The following is a 17,061-nucleotide window of genomic DNA, read 5'->3' on the forward strand; positions in this document are numbered from 1 at the left end:
TTCAAGACACTCAGGTACCAGATTGTTGCCATGCAGGAGTTCTTTCAAGTGCTGGGTAAATCTACTAGCATGAGGCTGGTATATTTGTGAAACTTTAAATTACCATCAGACTGAGATGGGATTAAACCTGCACTGCTTCCATCTCTGCCACTCATCCCAGCCACATTCTGAAGAAATGTATGCTGAATTATGTATCTATACAGTACAGATGGGAATTACATTTGTAACATGATAATATATCCTATTCAATCACAGTAAGCTATTCCAGAAATATTATGTTTCACCAGAGACCCTAAAACAAAAGAAACTGTCTCAGCAAAACCAAGGGAAGGGTAGGGATTTTCTGATTGACAATGGATATCAGGAAGCACAGCTTGCTTTAAGCACGCACTCCCGTGCAGGGTAGTGATAATTTTGTAACAGTTTATAGAGGTAGTACTAATATTCCTACCCTGTTATTTGCTGGCCAGCTACAGATATTCTTCAGTTATTTAAAGTGCTTTGTATTATACTTACATTCAGTAGCATAGTTCCTCGAAACAGTTGCGCGTGATCTTCCCACATCGCATCTCATGTTTCACTTCCAATAATAATAATAATAATAATAATAATAATAATAATAATAATAATAATAATAATAATAATAATAATAATAATCGTGCCCGGTCAGCTTACGTGGGGGTTCAGCTCTGAATTTAGTAAGAGCTAGGCATAACCCTTCGTAAGACACTGGGGTGGGGGCCCTCAACCCCGACACGGCGCGTCCCAATGGCTGATAGGGGAAGCTCCTGTAGATATGCAGGACAGGTGCGAATAAGGCTTCGCCAAATAAGCACCCGCGGATCAACTGAGGTGTCAGAAAAAATGGTCAACGGCTTCAACGGCAGAAGAGGACATATCCCAATGGCAGAGAGGGCGGAAGAACCGACCCAAATCCACTTTGCGTCTGACTTGCAGCAAGCGGCAAAGTGGTCAGCGTCTGTCTCCAATGGAGCGGCTGAACATCACATCACCTGGCTGTAGGTTATAAAAAGCAAAAATCAACTATGAAGAGTTCTAAAACTGTGCCTCGGAAAATGCCGCTGCCTGGGGTACGCCAGGGCATCTCTGGAGCCATCGCTAGAGATGACAGCATGCGAGCCGGTGGTGGTGGGAGCGTAAGCTGCTGGCCTCCCATCGGGTCACCCGAACAAGCTACAGTAGCTCAAGACGATCATGGCGGAACACAAGAACCTGATTATCATACCGCACCTGGTGCGAGTGCTTTTGTGCCAAGTACGACCTCTCGTATCAGTAAGCCCAAAAAACGCATTAAATGGAACAATGATATGAATGAATTTATCATGCGGGCATATCTTCGAATAACTCGTCTTGAAACTGAAATTGCAGGATATAGGCAACAACTACACGCAGCCTTTACAAATCAGTACCCAACAATGAAAGTTACTGAACAGCGCGTTGCAGATCAACGAAGATCAATCATCAAGAACAATTTGATCCCGGGTACTGTTCTTAGTAGAATCAGACAAGAAGTAACACAAGAACTCTTTCCACATCTTGAAAGTACCGAGTCTGACTCAACGGTTAACAGTTCACCTGATACTGATATAACAGTACATACAAGTACTCCCGAAGTGATACTGTCAGATAACTCTGACCTCCATGACAAGACACATGTTGAATTCTACAAGGCCCTTCTAGAATATTCTGGTACCGATCCCACACAAAGACCCATACTGCCAAGGCAGCAATCATCCAAGAAGTTTGCAAAAATCATTGAAGATCTTAATTCGAAAGTCTTGCCAGAATATCTGAAAGAACATCAGACGTTCCCTGAAGTACATACTGCAATATACTGTGCAGCACTTGCCGCAGTACGACTGAATAATGGAAAGCCATTTTTGCCTAACAATAAGTCTGTCAAGAAAAAATTGAGAGAACCACCTTGGGCAAAACGCCTGAAAGAACGCATCATCCAAATCCGCCAGGACGTAAATCGCCTGCAGCAATATAAGAATGGAGTCAGAGGGAAACGCCTAAATAACAAAATTATTCGAATTCTGAAAATCAGTTCAAGGCAGAGTCTGGAGGAACCTGGAAGCACAGTACTACAAGAAACCCTCGAAACCATGAAGCAAAAGTTGGCCGCATTATCCAAGCGCCTCAAAAGATACCAAAACACCACAGAGAGAAAATCACAGAACGCAATGTTCGAAAGAAATGAGAAACAGTTCTACAACAATCTGAACGAGAGAACACAAGATGCAGCACAAGATGGAAATACGCCCAGCGAAGAAAAAATTCACAGCTACTGGTCGGGAGTATGGTCGAACCCAATAGAGCACAATGCGGAAGCCCATTGGATCAGTGAACTGAAAGATAGAAGTAATGAAGTGAAGCATATGGCAACCAAGGCTGTTGAGATCGGAGAAATACAACAGAGCATCAAGAAACTGCAGAACTGGAAGGCCCCAGGCATTGATCGTATACACAATTATTACTACAAGAAATTTACATGTACTCATTTCCTTCTGACTCAACATTTCCAGAAATTCTTAGACAACCCGGCAACATTCCCAGCTTTCCTGTGCACTGGCATCACATATCTGAAACCAAAGGATGAAAATCTGCAAAATCCAGCGAAGTATCGGCCTATAACATGTCTATCTACTCTATATAAGATATTTACATCTATAATAGCCAACAGAATTCTGAAACACTGCGAGGAAAACCACATCATTGCCGAGGAGCAAAAGGGTTGCAAGAAGAACACCAAGGGGTGCAAGGAGCAACTGATTATCGACACTGTGGTCCTGGAACAAGCACACCATAAATCCAGGAACCTATACACATGCTTCATTGACTACCAAAAGGCCTTTGATTCAGTACCACACAGTTGGCTCATACATGTTCTGGAACTATATAAAGTTGACCCCTCAATCATTCACTTCCTTAAGACGGTAATGGCAGACTGGAACACCTCACTTCACGTTTCTCTAAGAAACTACAGTGTTGCAACAAGACCCATACCAATACGACGAGGGATCTTCCAAGGGGACTCACTGAGTCCATTATGGTTCTGCATGGCATTAAACCCACTATCCTACCTACTGAACACAAGTGGGTATGGATTTAGCATTAAGAATAAGCGAGAAGAGCTATTCAAAATCAGCCACCTACTCTATATGGATGACATTAAACTGTATGCCTCTACCAAACCCCATCTCCAACATCTCTTCTCAATTACCAAGACGTTTTCTTCAGATATAGGCATGCGGTTTGGATTGGACAAATGCAGAACCCAAACTGTCATCAGAGGATCCTACTCAGCACAAGGGACACCTTTGAGTTTAAGCGACGAATCCATACAACAGCTGGAGGAAGAAGAAATGTACAAATACCTCGGTTTTCATCAGAGCACTCGTATGAAACACCCCGACATCAAGAGAAATGTCACGCAGCAATATATAACGCATCTCAACAAGGTACTATCATCAAAACTGACAGCTAAACATCTTACCAAAGCAGTCAATACGTACGCCGTACCACTGCTCACATACTCCTTTGGTATCATAAAATGGACCCAAACAGAACTTCAGCAGTTACAAACGAAAACAGCAGTTTCACTCACCCTGTACCATATGCACCATCCTAAATCTGCAACCGAACGTCTTACACTCCCGAGATCAGAAGGTGGTAGGGGCTTCTTATCCATTGTCAATTTACATAGCAATCTGATATCAAGTCTAAGAGAATATTTCCACTCGAGATCTGATACATCGTGTCTTCATCATGCTGTTTGCAGAGCCGATATAAACTATACACCTCTCAATCTGTTGTCGCCAGAAATGCCTGTTTCTACCCCACCTACAACAGAGATGAATATGGCCATGTGGAAGCAAAAACCTCTTCACGGGAAATACCCCCATGAACTGGATCAACCTCATATCGACAAATCTGCGTCGCACGCTTGGTTGACCTACTCCGGTCTTTTCCCAGAAACAGAAGGATTTGTTCTGGCCATCCAAGATCAAGTAATTGCTACACGGAACTATCGTAGATTTATCATGAAGGATCCAACAGTTGTCTCAGACAACTGCCGCCGCTGTTCCAGAACTACAGAGAGCATACAGCATGTCATCTCTGGTTGCCCACACTTGGCCAACACCGATTATAAGCACCGACATGATCAGGTAGCAAAAATCATTCACCTGAAACTTTCTGTAAAATGTGGATTTCTTCAGTCATCAACTGCATATTGGAAATATACACCTCCACCCATTCTTGAAAACTCTTCATATAAACTACTATGGGACCGAGAAGTCATAACCGATGTCACGCTCAGCAACAATAGGCCAGATATTATTCTAATCGATAAATCAAAAAGATCCGCATCCCTTATAGAAATTGCTTGTCCAAATACCTCCAATCTGCAAACAACAATAGCCACAAAGATATCAAAATACACAGAACTGGCAATAGAAATACAACGCCTGTGGAAACTAGAATCAGTCACCACAGTTCCAATAGTAATATCATGTACCGGTGTTATTCCAAAATGCTTGCACAGCTCTCTGGCCGCATTAAACCTGCATCATCACACATACATAGAACTACAGAAAGCCACCCTCCTGAGCACCTGCCACATTGTGAGAAAGTTCCTAGGAACGACTTTTCCTCTGACTCACGCCAAACAGCATGAAGTTCCAGCTCGCAGTTCCAGTAATACTGAAGAACAGATTCCCAAAACGGGGACATAAGAAGTCTGAAGTTGTTTGTATTTATTGTATAAATGTATATGTTGTAATTATTTCTGTTGTAAATATTTGTACATATATGTACCTGTAGTTTCATAATCAAGAGGGTGACTCCTTGCTTAGGCCGAGTCAGCCCATTATGTTACCGGCACAAGCCGAGCCTTCCTAAATTGATACAAATAATAATAATAATAATAATAATAATAATAATAATAATAATAATAATAATAATAATAATAATAATAATAATAATAATAATAATAACAATAATAATAATAAAATAATAATAATAAAATATAATAATAATAATAAAATATAATAATAATAATAATAATAATAATAATAATAATAATAATAATAATAATAAATCAATCAATGCCAGAATGAGAGATGAGATGTTATTATTATTATTATTATTATTATTATTACTGAAAATTCTAGCAGTTCATGCAGTTCTGACAATGTACATGGTACTTAAATATCAGGTCCATCCTAAACAGACATCGCAAGTGCAACCACGTGTATCTGTCCCTCCTGAAACTTTATCATTGACTGCAGCGTATGGGGAAGTGCAACAACAGCTGCAGTCATATTTTTTACCAATACAAAAGAAAAGGAGTGATATACGGAAACAGACACTGAACAAACCACTTACACAATTGCTTACTGCATATGCCCCCAATCTTCTTCTATGGCAAAAGATGAAGATTTTGGAGCCTTCTATACTGCATTTACAGAGTGAGTTGGCTACACAGTTTGAGTCACATAGCTCTTAGCTTATGTTTGAGAGATAGTGGGTTCGAACTCCTCTGTGACAGTGCAACGTATGTCTTGCCTGATGGAAGGACTATTTCCTCATCTCTCATTCTGGCAGCATCTGAACTGTATATGACACTCGTTCATCAACATATTTTATGTCAGGTCCCAGAGTCTGTTTGACTACAGATCCTTGGACATTTAGGAATAGAGAGAGCTACCTAGCAGTCACAGCGTTTTTTTATAAATGAAGATTTTAAAATATTAGATCTTGAAGTGTAAATGGGTCATTGCAAACATTTTCTAGGAATAGTTAAGAATGTGTATGACGAGCTGATGAAAGGAACAGTGAGAGAGAAGAAAGCAAGATGAAGATATAGTACTGATATTTATATGTATTTATTAAGATGCGGTTAGGAGTTCAAGAGGTAACAGGCATAGTAAATGTTCCTCCCAAAAGTTGACCTGAAACTTGTATTATATTACTTTTATATCTTAATACTCCAACCTAATACTACAGTGTAATGGAACATGATACTGGAATGTAACCACTTGTCCCATCCCTAGTATACAGAATACCCAGAAGGTATGTACTATTTGTGAATACTGTCAATGAAGTCACAATTTCATGGCTGCACCACCTTGGGACACGAACACAAGTTTATTTACTTCACTGAATCATCATTGGCATGCAGTGGTCAAGAATATCCAACAAAAACTACTTAAAATACCATCAATTGGGTTGCAGATATATTTTATTTTTATTTTTTCTTTTACAGGCTGTACTATCCTGAGGTCAAAGCATGCAGGGAAATCAAGCAACGAAGGCTGACAGAATCAAGGATTCTGAATATTTATTCAATTCAGACAAACTCTACATCAGTTTGAGGATTCATGAAACCTGAATCAAAGGATTTTTCATGATGTTTCCACTGTAGTAATTTTTCTCACCATAGATTATTTCCTGCACCTCACGGTCTTCCAAATTTTTAAGGATTCCCACAATCTCTGACAGGGTTTTATTGTTTTCTCTTTCTAATCTTCTGATGTTCATTTCATGTTCGGATTTCTACAACAAACAAATGGAATTAAATTAATTGAATAATGACAGATAACTATATTACGTTTATAAAAAGTACTTTTATATACTCATCAGAAATATATCTGAAATTGAAACAAAATATAATCCCAACACATTTAATTCAGGCAAAAGGAGCCAGATAACAGTACTGATCAATGGAGCAACTAAGAGAAGAAAAGTAACAACCTTGCTGACACTCAAATGGGTAAAATCATCATAAAACTTTCATGGAAGCTTGTCAGTGATCTCATTCTGATTATGGCAATCACATTTTTTATGCAAGTAAGCCTGTAATGACAATACAGGATCTAATTAATTCAATCAATCAATCAATCAATCAATCAATCAATCAATCTGAGTTGTGAAATATCTTTCTATTGATATCCCATCTAAGAATCCTACAATGAACAATGTGAACACTGAATCAAGTCACTGAAATACCTTTAAAATCAAACAATTATGACTGAATTTGTTCTGGACCTAAAACATTTTAGACAACATAATTATGTTAACAGATGAAAACAGTCAAGTTGATAGAAAATATAAACATGCCCTCACAATCTTTAAAGAACAGACAAAATGCAGGCGATTAAAGAGGTTTTATATCGGAATGTCAGTACTGTTCTCTGGACAATTTTCCCTAAATTATATATGAAGTCACCAGTATGGTGCTCAATACTTACTGTCTTAACCTTTCACCAGTTTTAGACAGAGATTTAATAAAGTAGCAAATAGCCTATGAAAGAGCCACCATCCACAGATTTTCTTAAAAGATGAAATAGGATAGGGATCATAGTATTATAGGGATACACATGCCTTTTTTCATGAAAAGGTTCATCTATTGATCAGTGGTTGACTGCTAGCCTCCGGATCCCAAGAAACTAGGTTAAAACTTGGCAGAGAGTCAAATTTTTGAAAGGCAGGAAAAAAGTCCATTCAGCACAGCAAACTGGATTTGACCTTGGGTGAATAGTCTAGGCAGTTCATCATTCAGCAGGTACAGTAGAGAATGAACTAAGTAATTTTGAAAACTCACAGAGTGAATTGCCAAATCTAGATGAACATGACAATGATCCTGTGTTTTTAAACCTCCTTTAAAAAGATAGTATTTTAAAGATGCTGGATTCTCAGGTTGTATCTAAGGAGAGTCCGTTAATATGCCAGTGAATCTAATGACATGGAACTCCAACATAAATGTTATTAGGTGCCAACCAATTGTACCACAATTTCAACCCATAATTCTCAGCATCTGAATAACTACATTTCACAGCTGGTTGACCATAAGCCCAAAAAGAACCCTGCAAAGAGCTGACCGGTAAATAATCTTTTCAGTTTCTAAACAAGAATGGATTGAAAACATCAGCACTCTTAAACCTCAAATACGAACCTTCCTGATTCTTCTAGATTGAAACAATGGCTGAAAATTGATGCTGCATAGCTCTGTAGAATCCCAATCATGCAGAATTCATGTAGTTATGCAGGCCAGAAGCAGTGCCATACTTTATAAAATAAGACCTACCAGATGGGAAAAACACTTTGTCCACCAAAGCTTAATATGATTTTGCTTACCATATTTTTCACCATCAAATATTTTCAACTTCTACAGGTGATTAAAGGAAGACTCAAAAAAAAGTCTTAATAGCCATGCACCACTTATTATACCATTATACTCAATATTACTAATTCTCAACCCCACAGCTCCATAATGTAAGTGAATCCAAGGAAAATCCAGGGATTCATAACTGTCACATTATATATTTAAGTTGAGATACACACCTTTACATTCATTTGGATGATTTTATTCACAACGTTTTGATGTGTTGGTAAATATTTTGCTGTTTGTGAGCATAATTGTAAACGTGTCTGTTCCACATCACTCTGAAGTTCACTAGCATAGGACTGCAAAAACAAAAAAGAAAGAAAGAAAAAAGAAAGAAAGAAAAAAGGAGAGAAAAAAAAGAAAAAGAAAAATAAGTATTCTAAACATTTTTCATAGTTTGAAACTCAAATCTTGTTTCCTGTATTTGTCACCACCGGGTTCATCATCAACTTTCCACATACTATATAACTAGTAGTCTTATTCAGCCCCTTGTCAGCAATCTTTTGGTCTTTCCTAGGCGTCATCCACCCCCCCCCCCCCGGAGCAAACTCAAGTGCCAATTATGCACCCAAGCAAGTTCAGTCCGTCAAAATATTCCTTCTTCCATACTTTATGATGTTGCACATGTCTGATATAATTCTTTCAGGAGTAGGTCTTCCTTTAATCAGGAAGGAGAATCCAGCTAATCTCCTTTAAAAATATATTTCTGCTGTGGTTAGTCTCCTTTCATAGCTCAGATAAATCATCATCATCATTCTGAAATACTACATAAGATATTATTTTGGGCTTAAGCTTTGTGAAATGAGAAAATCCTGACAAACTTACAGTTCTGTGAAAACCCTGCTCTTCTTCAGGAGTAAACTACAACTGTTCTAATTATGGCAAAAGTAAATTTAAATATTGCTCTTTGCTTTATTGATGAAATGGACCTTCATTCAATGCTAGATGTTCACTAGGTGCCACTATTGACTGAGAAGTCATTCATGTTACCACACTTCCACAGAAGGTTTATGTTCTCTTGACAATAATGTTCAGTTGCAATTTACAAATTTCATCATATAGGTCCGTATTGATACAGCTTAATTAAGAACTAGTCCCATTCTCCCATTTCCCAGGCCGAAGTTCAAATTCTACCTTAGTCAGTACACTGAAGCTACCGTATCTACCGTATGTCAGAATATTATTTGGAATCAAATTTCAACATGTATGTACCAAAGAATGTATAATATATTTTAACATTGAATGTGTTCTCATCTGGCTGGCTTTTTAAGAGTGCTTATATTCAAGTGATGCATCTCATCTATTAATGTTTACTGACGTTTAAGAATTCCTTTCAAGGACAAAATTCGAACAGATCATAGTGTAGCTTCCATTTACACTAATAATGAAGTTTAGAAATGTGTGTGATTGTTCTAATACCCAGGCACTCAGATACGAGTCCAACAGCAGTGATGATCTGCAGTTTGCGATCTCCGTTTATTTGTGCGCACCATCTTTAGTCAAGGAGTCGGTAACTCATTGCACCAGAGGCAAAACTTCATTATGCAAGTGTATGAATTTACAGTATTTATCCAGTGTGATGACTGCATGTTACATGTTGTGCAGTGTGTGGTGGTGATGATGATGATAATGTGTGATAGTACATATATCACACCCTCGCACTTTATTTGAAGTGAGAGATATTATTGTCAGTTTTCGATTTATTATTATTATTATTATTATTATTATTATTATTATTATTATTATTATTATTATTATTATCTGCATTTCAATTGTACATTTTTTCATTAATATTTGTAGTATATGTAGTATGAGTAATTGGTTTTCACCATACGGCTGGGAAAACATTGCTATAATGGAACTTGTGGAGTGCTTACGCATTAGGTATTGTAGCACTTGTGGCGGCCTGGCATTATATGTTGGTGAAAGCTATCTCAGACTTTCCATAATTTATGTTCAGGATTGACAAGCGTGTGTTGCTCAAATGTATATATTTTTACAAGTGTTAAAGTCTGTGAACACAGTATTACGAGGTACAGTATCTGTGTGATGTTATAACTGCCGATTATGAGAATCGGCAAGTCGTGTTGATACAGAGACAGTGAAAGGTTCTTATATACATATATGTACATTGTTCAACGAACTAACTACAAATGGTGGCTTAGTTGTCGCTTTCGTTTTCCCACTGTTTTCATTGTTGTTGTTGTAAATATGGAGTCTTCCAGCAATTTTTTTTTTTTTTGTGTATTATAAGTGTATTTTGGTGTGTTGATGAGGTGCTCATGCATGAATTTTATTAAGAATATAGTTAGATATTTTAGAATCAGTGGAGTTATTGATGAACCTAGGTGCAGTTCCTACCTATTTAGTCGTTTTCAGAACGTTAGGTAAGGCCTGAAGCAGATGTACCAGTACGCAGCATTATGTACACACCCTGGGATATAAAGAATTATCATGCTCTATCTAAATTCAAGGGATCCATTCTGGTGAACTCTGGCGCCCATACTACGGACATTTCGATTAATTATTTTTATTCATTTTATTGCCTTTTTGAGAAATGTTATTTATTTGTTTATATAATTCTATTTATTCAGTCATTTATATATTTATTAGTATTATACAGTACAGTTACAAATGAGAATGAGGTAGGGGGAGGGTGAAATCTGGTGTCAGCACACAGCCCACTCCTGTCAAGTAACACCAAGGGGTTTCAGAGTGACACTGTATTGACTGAAATAACATAGGTCAGTAACAAGAAACTGGACAGGAGCCTTAACAGCTGAAAAAGATATAGCCCCTATCTTTAATGTGCAATATGATGCTCATACATCACCTTATTATAAGGAACTGTCGTGGCTTTGAGTACACCAGTGCCATGAACTTCACATGTTATCACTTTACACAAAATGCTTTCCACTAATATTCCTAACTATATTTCTTCACCCTTTTCTTACTTCTTGTTCTAATATGATCACAATACAAGATATGGCTCATCTCTTGCCAAACCGCTCCTTCATAATCTCTGTGTCCAGGTCATGGAATTCTCTATCTGAGAACATTAGGAATGTTCCCTCTCATCACAAGTTTAAAAATGAATGACTACTGCAGTTACATCATTTAAGTGTACTGTACTTTAGATATCATCTTAAAGTTAAGGATTATATTATTATCAACATTATTACTATTGTTATTGCTATTAATATTATTTGTGTTTGTAATTATAAGTTACCATATTTCTCCAAATCCAAGACGACCCTGAATGCAAGACAACCCCGACGTTTTCCTTTAAAAAATTAAATCAGGTTTAAAAAGTGCTTTGTGAAATCATAATTATATTTATAACAAATTTCAAATTTAATTTGAGAAATACACAAGTATCATGTAAATCCTGCCTACTTTCCAAACCATTTTCATTAGAGGCATCTGATACTGCCTTTGAAAGTTCAGGGAAATTCATATTCGCGAGCCCGCATTTGTATTGCATCTCGTGCTATGGCCATTCCGACCTTGCATTTTTTGTGCATATACCTCACAATTACATTATCGACTTTTTTAAAGCATCCTTGTTGCAGGCCACTGAATGCCTTTCATGTACAGTATGCATTTTTAGACTACCTTAGTCTTCACGCCAATGCCAAACATTAGCTTTAGTTATGCCATATTTTCTTGCGGCTGCATAAATTATTCTTTATTTCTGCATGTTTAATAACCATTAATTTAAAATTGGCATCATAATGCCAAAGAAAACCTGCTGAAAATTTGCTGGCAATACTTGTTTCATGTGTCTCTACAATACGACGATACATCACTAAAGTATTCCTGTTGTCTGTAAAACTCTTACTAAGTGTTAGGTAGAACTGGTTGCGCTAGACGCACGTCTTGCTTGCCGGCTTTAGCAGGCTTCAGTGGCTAGCAATGTACAGTATAGTAAAGACGCGGACGTTGAAGGTCAACGAGTTTTGTGCGCCGTGATATGGCCATTCTGCCCTTGCGTTTTTTCACGCACATACCTCTTTTTTTTTTCTTTTTTCTTTTTACTTCTGTAAAGAGTCCTTGAAGAGGCCACTGAATGCATTTTTTGTACAGTACGCATTTTGTTAAACTATCTTGGGCTTCACGCTAACGCAGAACATTGGCTTTAGTTAAGCCGTATCTTCTTGCGGCTACATTTCCGCATGTTTAACGATTAACTTAAAATTAACATCATAATATCAATGAGAACCTGTTTAAAATTTGCCGGCAATACCTGTTTCAGATGTCTCAACAATACGACAATCCATTGCGAAAATATTTCTGCTGCCTATAAAACTGTTATTTTTACTAAGTGTCAGGTACAGTAGACGCATTATAACTCTGTCACTGAGTAACCGTGGCCTTTCTAAGAATTCTAAGGGTCGCATCCCTGCTATTCCAATTTGAATGACATTTCTTGCACAGCTAAGGCTCAGAAGTACGGTACATTAAGTTCGAACTTGCAATTAGCTCAGAAAGTAGGCTTAATGTTTTAATGCCATTCTGCGGATCAAAAACAATTTTGTAGAGGCTAGTAGAATGTCATTCTGTCTTCACTATTTTCCGAGAACCGGTGACATTAAACAGAGACACTTTACTATCAACTGCCGCGGCTAGCGATGTACAATAAACAGGCGGATGGGGAAGGTCGAGTTTTATGCACACTGGGGGGGGGGGGGGGGGGGGTGTGAACTGAAGCAGCGTGGATACCGTGGTAGCTGTCAGTAGTGTTCATTACTGTTACGTTGTGAATGCAAAATGACCCATGATTTTTACATGAAATTCTGAGGAAGAAACATCGCCATGGATTCGGAGAAATACGGTATGTAGTAATCTTCTAGTGGTTAAGCGTAAGAGAGGGCCTTGAGCCCCAACTTCACCACTAATAAAGGCACTATCTATCTATCTATCTATCTATCTACATACCTGCCCACTTTACAAAACCAAAAATCAGATGATTTTGATATGACAATCAGGAAAAATCAGGAGATACAATTGGTTAAAACTGCTTATTCTATATGTCTTGCGCACAGTACAGTAGTACTATGGTATATATTATAACACTTATTGTCTCAAAACCCGACTGTTACAAGGCTACAAGGCAAAAAATTACACATCTCCATTCCTTCACAGGAAGTATGTGAGCGAGATGATCAGCCTCTGATAAGCCTTTCGAAAATAGTATGAACTCATGCTCCACATGTATGAATCAGTCATGCAGGTGCCATTACTTAGCAAATGCATAGATTAATATATTGCATCAAGCGTCCGCGTGATTATGCAAAGTGCAATGCTATTTTTTTTTTCAAGTAATAAATTAAAATTCGCCAGAATTGTCTTGAAATGGCTCCTAAAATCTCTAGAAGAGTCACTAGTCACTATCTTTGAAATTCTGTCACTAAATTACTAAGACAGACTCCAAATCTAGCAACTAGTCTCTAGAATCGACTAGACCGATGTGAACGAACACGAACATAGAACACGAGAACAAGAGATTTAGACTCGATATATGCATCATGATATACAGGTTTCAATAAACATCGGACGTTCGTGCACATTTCTCGTGTTAATAAACGTCGATATTTCATTTGAAAGCGGCCAATGAGCGAAGGACTTGGGGCCACTGGCATAAAATGCTGAGATGGCGGGATTTGAAAACAAATGTTTGAAGTTCACCAAAATATAAGTTAAAATCGGGAGGTGGGAAAAACTGTCAAAAATCGGGAGACTCCTGCCTAAATCGGGAAAGTTGGCAGGTATGTATCCATGCATCTACTCAAGGCTTCATGAGTCCCCACTCAATGGATGAATCACCATTAACAGTTTATGAATATTATTTTCCCACCTTCTATGGCTCTACCCCTTTACCCAGTGTTTTATATCCTTTAAAAGATGAATTATGCTACAACTTATTCAGTCATGCAGTAGTAATGTTCTTAAAAGTGGATCATCAGTTACCATTAGAATGACCTGTTTCAGTGAAGATGCTTAAAGGACGACTCCAACATACAGAGAGAGTGAAGAAACACAATTACTAAAGCTTCTCAGCCAGCTCAGATTTTTGTTTCAATGGTAAATCTATAATGCTATCAATGACTGTACATATGAGTACACTTGACAGGTTATTACCAACAGTTCTTCCCTGACAATACAGATTACTGACAACTTAGAAACAATAAAGGAATATAACTATTCATTATACGAAGTGCAGAAATAGAACGGTATTGATAGCTATTAAGCATATGGTCTAAGGCTGAAAATGCAGGTGAAATGGCAACCTGCATGGCAGTTAAGGTCACTGGTCAAAGGAGTGAGGGAATACAAAATGACATCAGTCTAATTAACAGTATGTTCTCTTTATGTCAACTGACACTCTTTTGCTCTTTTCATTCCCCTCTAAATCTCGTACACAATCTGATAAAATGATAATAAGATAGTGGGATCAATTTAAATTCCATAAAAATAACCATCATAGTCCTGTTTAAACTCTCATCAGTATTCAGATAAATAAGGCTGTGCATTAACAAACATATATAGTATAAAGCTGTTAAGTTAAAAATGGTGTCTTTACCTCATTTTTGTTCAAAGACTCCAGGAACTTTTCCTGGGCATCAAGTAACTGTGCTTCCAACTCCATCACATGACCTGCAAATAAAAAATAATATCCACATTATGCATAGGAAATATATGGACAACAGCAACATTTCAGGTAAGAATGTATTAATATAATACACATAAAAGCAAAGAATCATCACATGAGTCCAGAATTCTAGGCTGAAGCCTTGCCTGGCAGCGGAGATGAAATCCTTAAGATATATAGAGGGCAAGACAGGAAAGGATAAAATTAGATATGAAAAGATAAGGAATCCTGAAACTTCACGACAGGATAGAAACAACAAAGCTAAAGTGGTATGAGCATATGATGAGAATAGGAGAAGAGAGAGTGCCAAAGAAAGCTTTTTCAGATAAGTTAACGGAAAGAGACCACGAAGAAGACCCCAAAAGAGGTGGACAGATTCAGTGTGGGAGTGTATAGAGAAGAGGGGAGGAAAACCAGAAGATGTACTTTAAAAAGGAGAAAAGTGGTGGAGAGACAGGCAGCGATGGAGGTTCTTGTATCACAACCTGACCCAGAAAGCTGGAAACGGGAAATGAAGATGATGATGATGATGATGATGAATCATTCATGAGGCGATAGAAACTGCTAAACACCCAAATAATTTTAAGAAAGGTGACGGCTATATATGGAGTAAATAATGGCTACCCTCCGTAGTTAACTCGTCTACATCTTTTTCCTTGACTCTGGAGGCCCTGGCATGAACTCTATTTCTAACAGGGTCTTTCTACCTTGAGTCTGATTACTATGGAGTGAGGGTCAACAATACATTATTTGTTATTGTTCTGAAAACGATCCTGGTTGCAGGATAGAAATGCGCCAGCAGATTATTACATTCCGCGACCTAATATCCCTAAATTATTATTATTTCATTTATTGGTCCTGAAAGTCTATGTATTAAGATATCAGAAATTATGTTGGCTATACTGAGGTATTATAGGACCAAGGATAGGTTAGTATGGGACAATAAAAGGAATTTACATTAACAAACAGGTTACAGTAAAAACTGATGGTAGAACAAGTTCCAATTTCAAAGTAGTAACAAGAATTATACACTGACTGACAGAGCAAATGCAACACCAAGAAGGAGTGGTCAGAACTTTATGCCAATTGCAGGGTAGACTGACGTCACTGAGGTATGCTCATGATGTGAAATGCGCCGCTGTGCTGCGCACGTAGCGAACGATAAATGGGACACGGCGTTGGCGAATGGCCCACTTCGTACCGTGATTTCTCAGCCGACAGTCATTGTAGAACGTGTTGTCGTGTGCCACAGGACACGTGTATAGCTAAGAATGCCAGGCCGCCGTCAACGGAGGCATTTCCAGCAGACAGACGACTTTACGAGGGGTATGGTGATCGGGCTGAGAAGGGCAGGTTGGTCGCTTCATCAAATCGCAGCCGATACCCATAGGGATGTGTCCACGGTGCAGCGCCTGTGGCGAAGATGGTTGGCGCAGGGACATATGGCACGTGCGAGGGGTCCAGGCGCAGCCCGAGTGACGTCAGCACGCGAGGATCGGCGCATCCGCCGCCAAGCGGTGGCAGCCCCGCACGCCACGTCAACCGCCATTCTTCAGCATGTGCAAGACACCCTGGCTGTTCCAATATCGACCAGAACAATTTCCCGTCGATTGGTTGAAGGAGGCCTGCACTCCCGGCGTCCACTCAGAAGACTACCATTGACTCCACAGCATAGACGTGCACACCTGGCATGGTGCCGGGCTAGAGCGACTTGGATGAGGGAATGGCGGAACGTCGTGTTCTCCGATGAGTCACGCTTCTGTTCTGTCAGTGATAGTCACCGCAGACGAGTGTGGCGTCGGCGTGGAGAAAGGTCAAATCCGGCAGTAACTGTGGAGCGCCCTACCACTAGACAACGCGGCATCATGGTTTGGGGCGCTATTGCGTATGATTCCACGTCACCTCTAGTGCGTATTCAAGGCACGTTAAATGCCCACCGCTACGTGCAGCATGTGCTGCGGCCGGTGGCACTCCCGTACCTTCAGGGGCTGCCCAATGCTCTGTTTCAGCAGGATAATGCCCGCCCACACACTGCTCGCATCTCCCAACAGGCTCTACGAGGTGTACAGATGCTTCCGTGGCCAGCGTACTCTCCGGATCTCTCACCAATCGAACACGTGTGGGATCTCATTGGACGCCGTTTGCAAACTCTGCCCCAGCCTCATACGGATGACCAACTGTGGCAAATGGTTGACAGAGAATGGAGAACCATCCC

General features: G+C 39.0%; 1 protein-coding gene across 3 annotated transcripts in view; it reads right to left on the reverse strand.

The window, feature by feature from the left end:
• Positions 1 to 17,061, reverse strand: part of LOC136857544 (thyroid receptor-interacting protein 11) — a 533,154-nt gene that overhangs the window by 112,397 nt on the left and 403,696 nt on the right. For 2 of the 3 annotated variants that reach the window (XM_067136281.2, XM_067136283.2), the window contains 3 exons: positions 14,778 to 14,851; positions 8,371 to 8,493; positions 6,465 to 6,582 (listed from right to left, as the gene is read on the reverse strand). In XM_067136281.2, coding sequence (XP_066992382.2) covers positions 6,465 to 6,582; positions 8,371 to 8,493; positions 14,778 to 14,851 — 315 coding nt within the window. The remainder of the gene's footprint in view (positions 1 to 6,464; positions 6,583 to 8,370; positions 8,494 to 14,777; positions 14,852 to 17,061) is intronic. The other variant, XM_067136282.2, reaches the window with a different exon arrangement.

This window comes from Anabrus simplex, chromosome 1, assembly GCF_040414725.1.
Source record: "Anabrus simplex isolate iqAnaSimp1 chromosome 1, ASM4041472v1, whole genome shotgun sequence".
NCBI classification, from domain to species: Eukaryota; Metazoa; Arthropoda; class Insecta; order Orthoptera; family Tettigoniidae; genus Anabrus; species Anabrus simplex.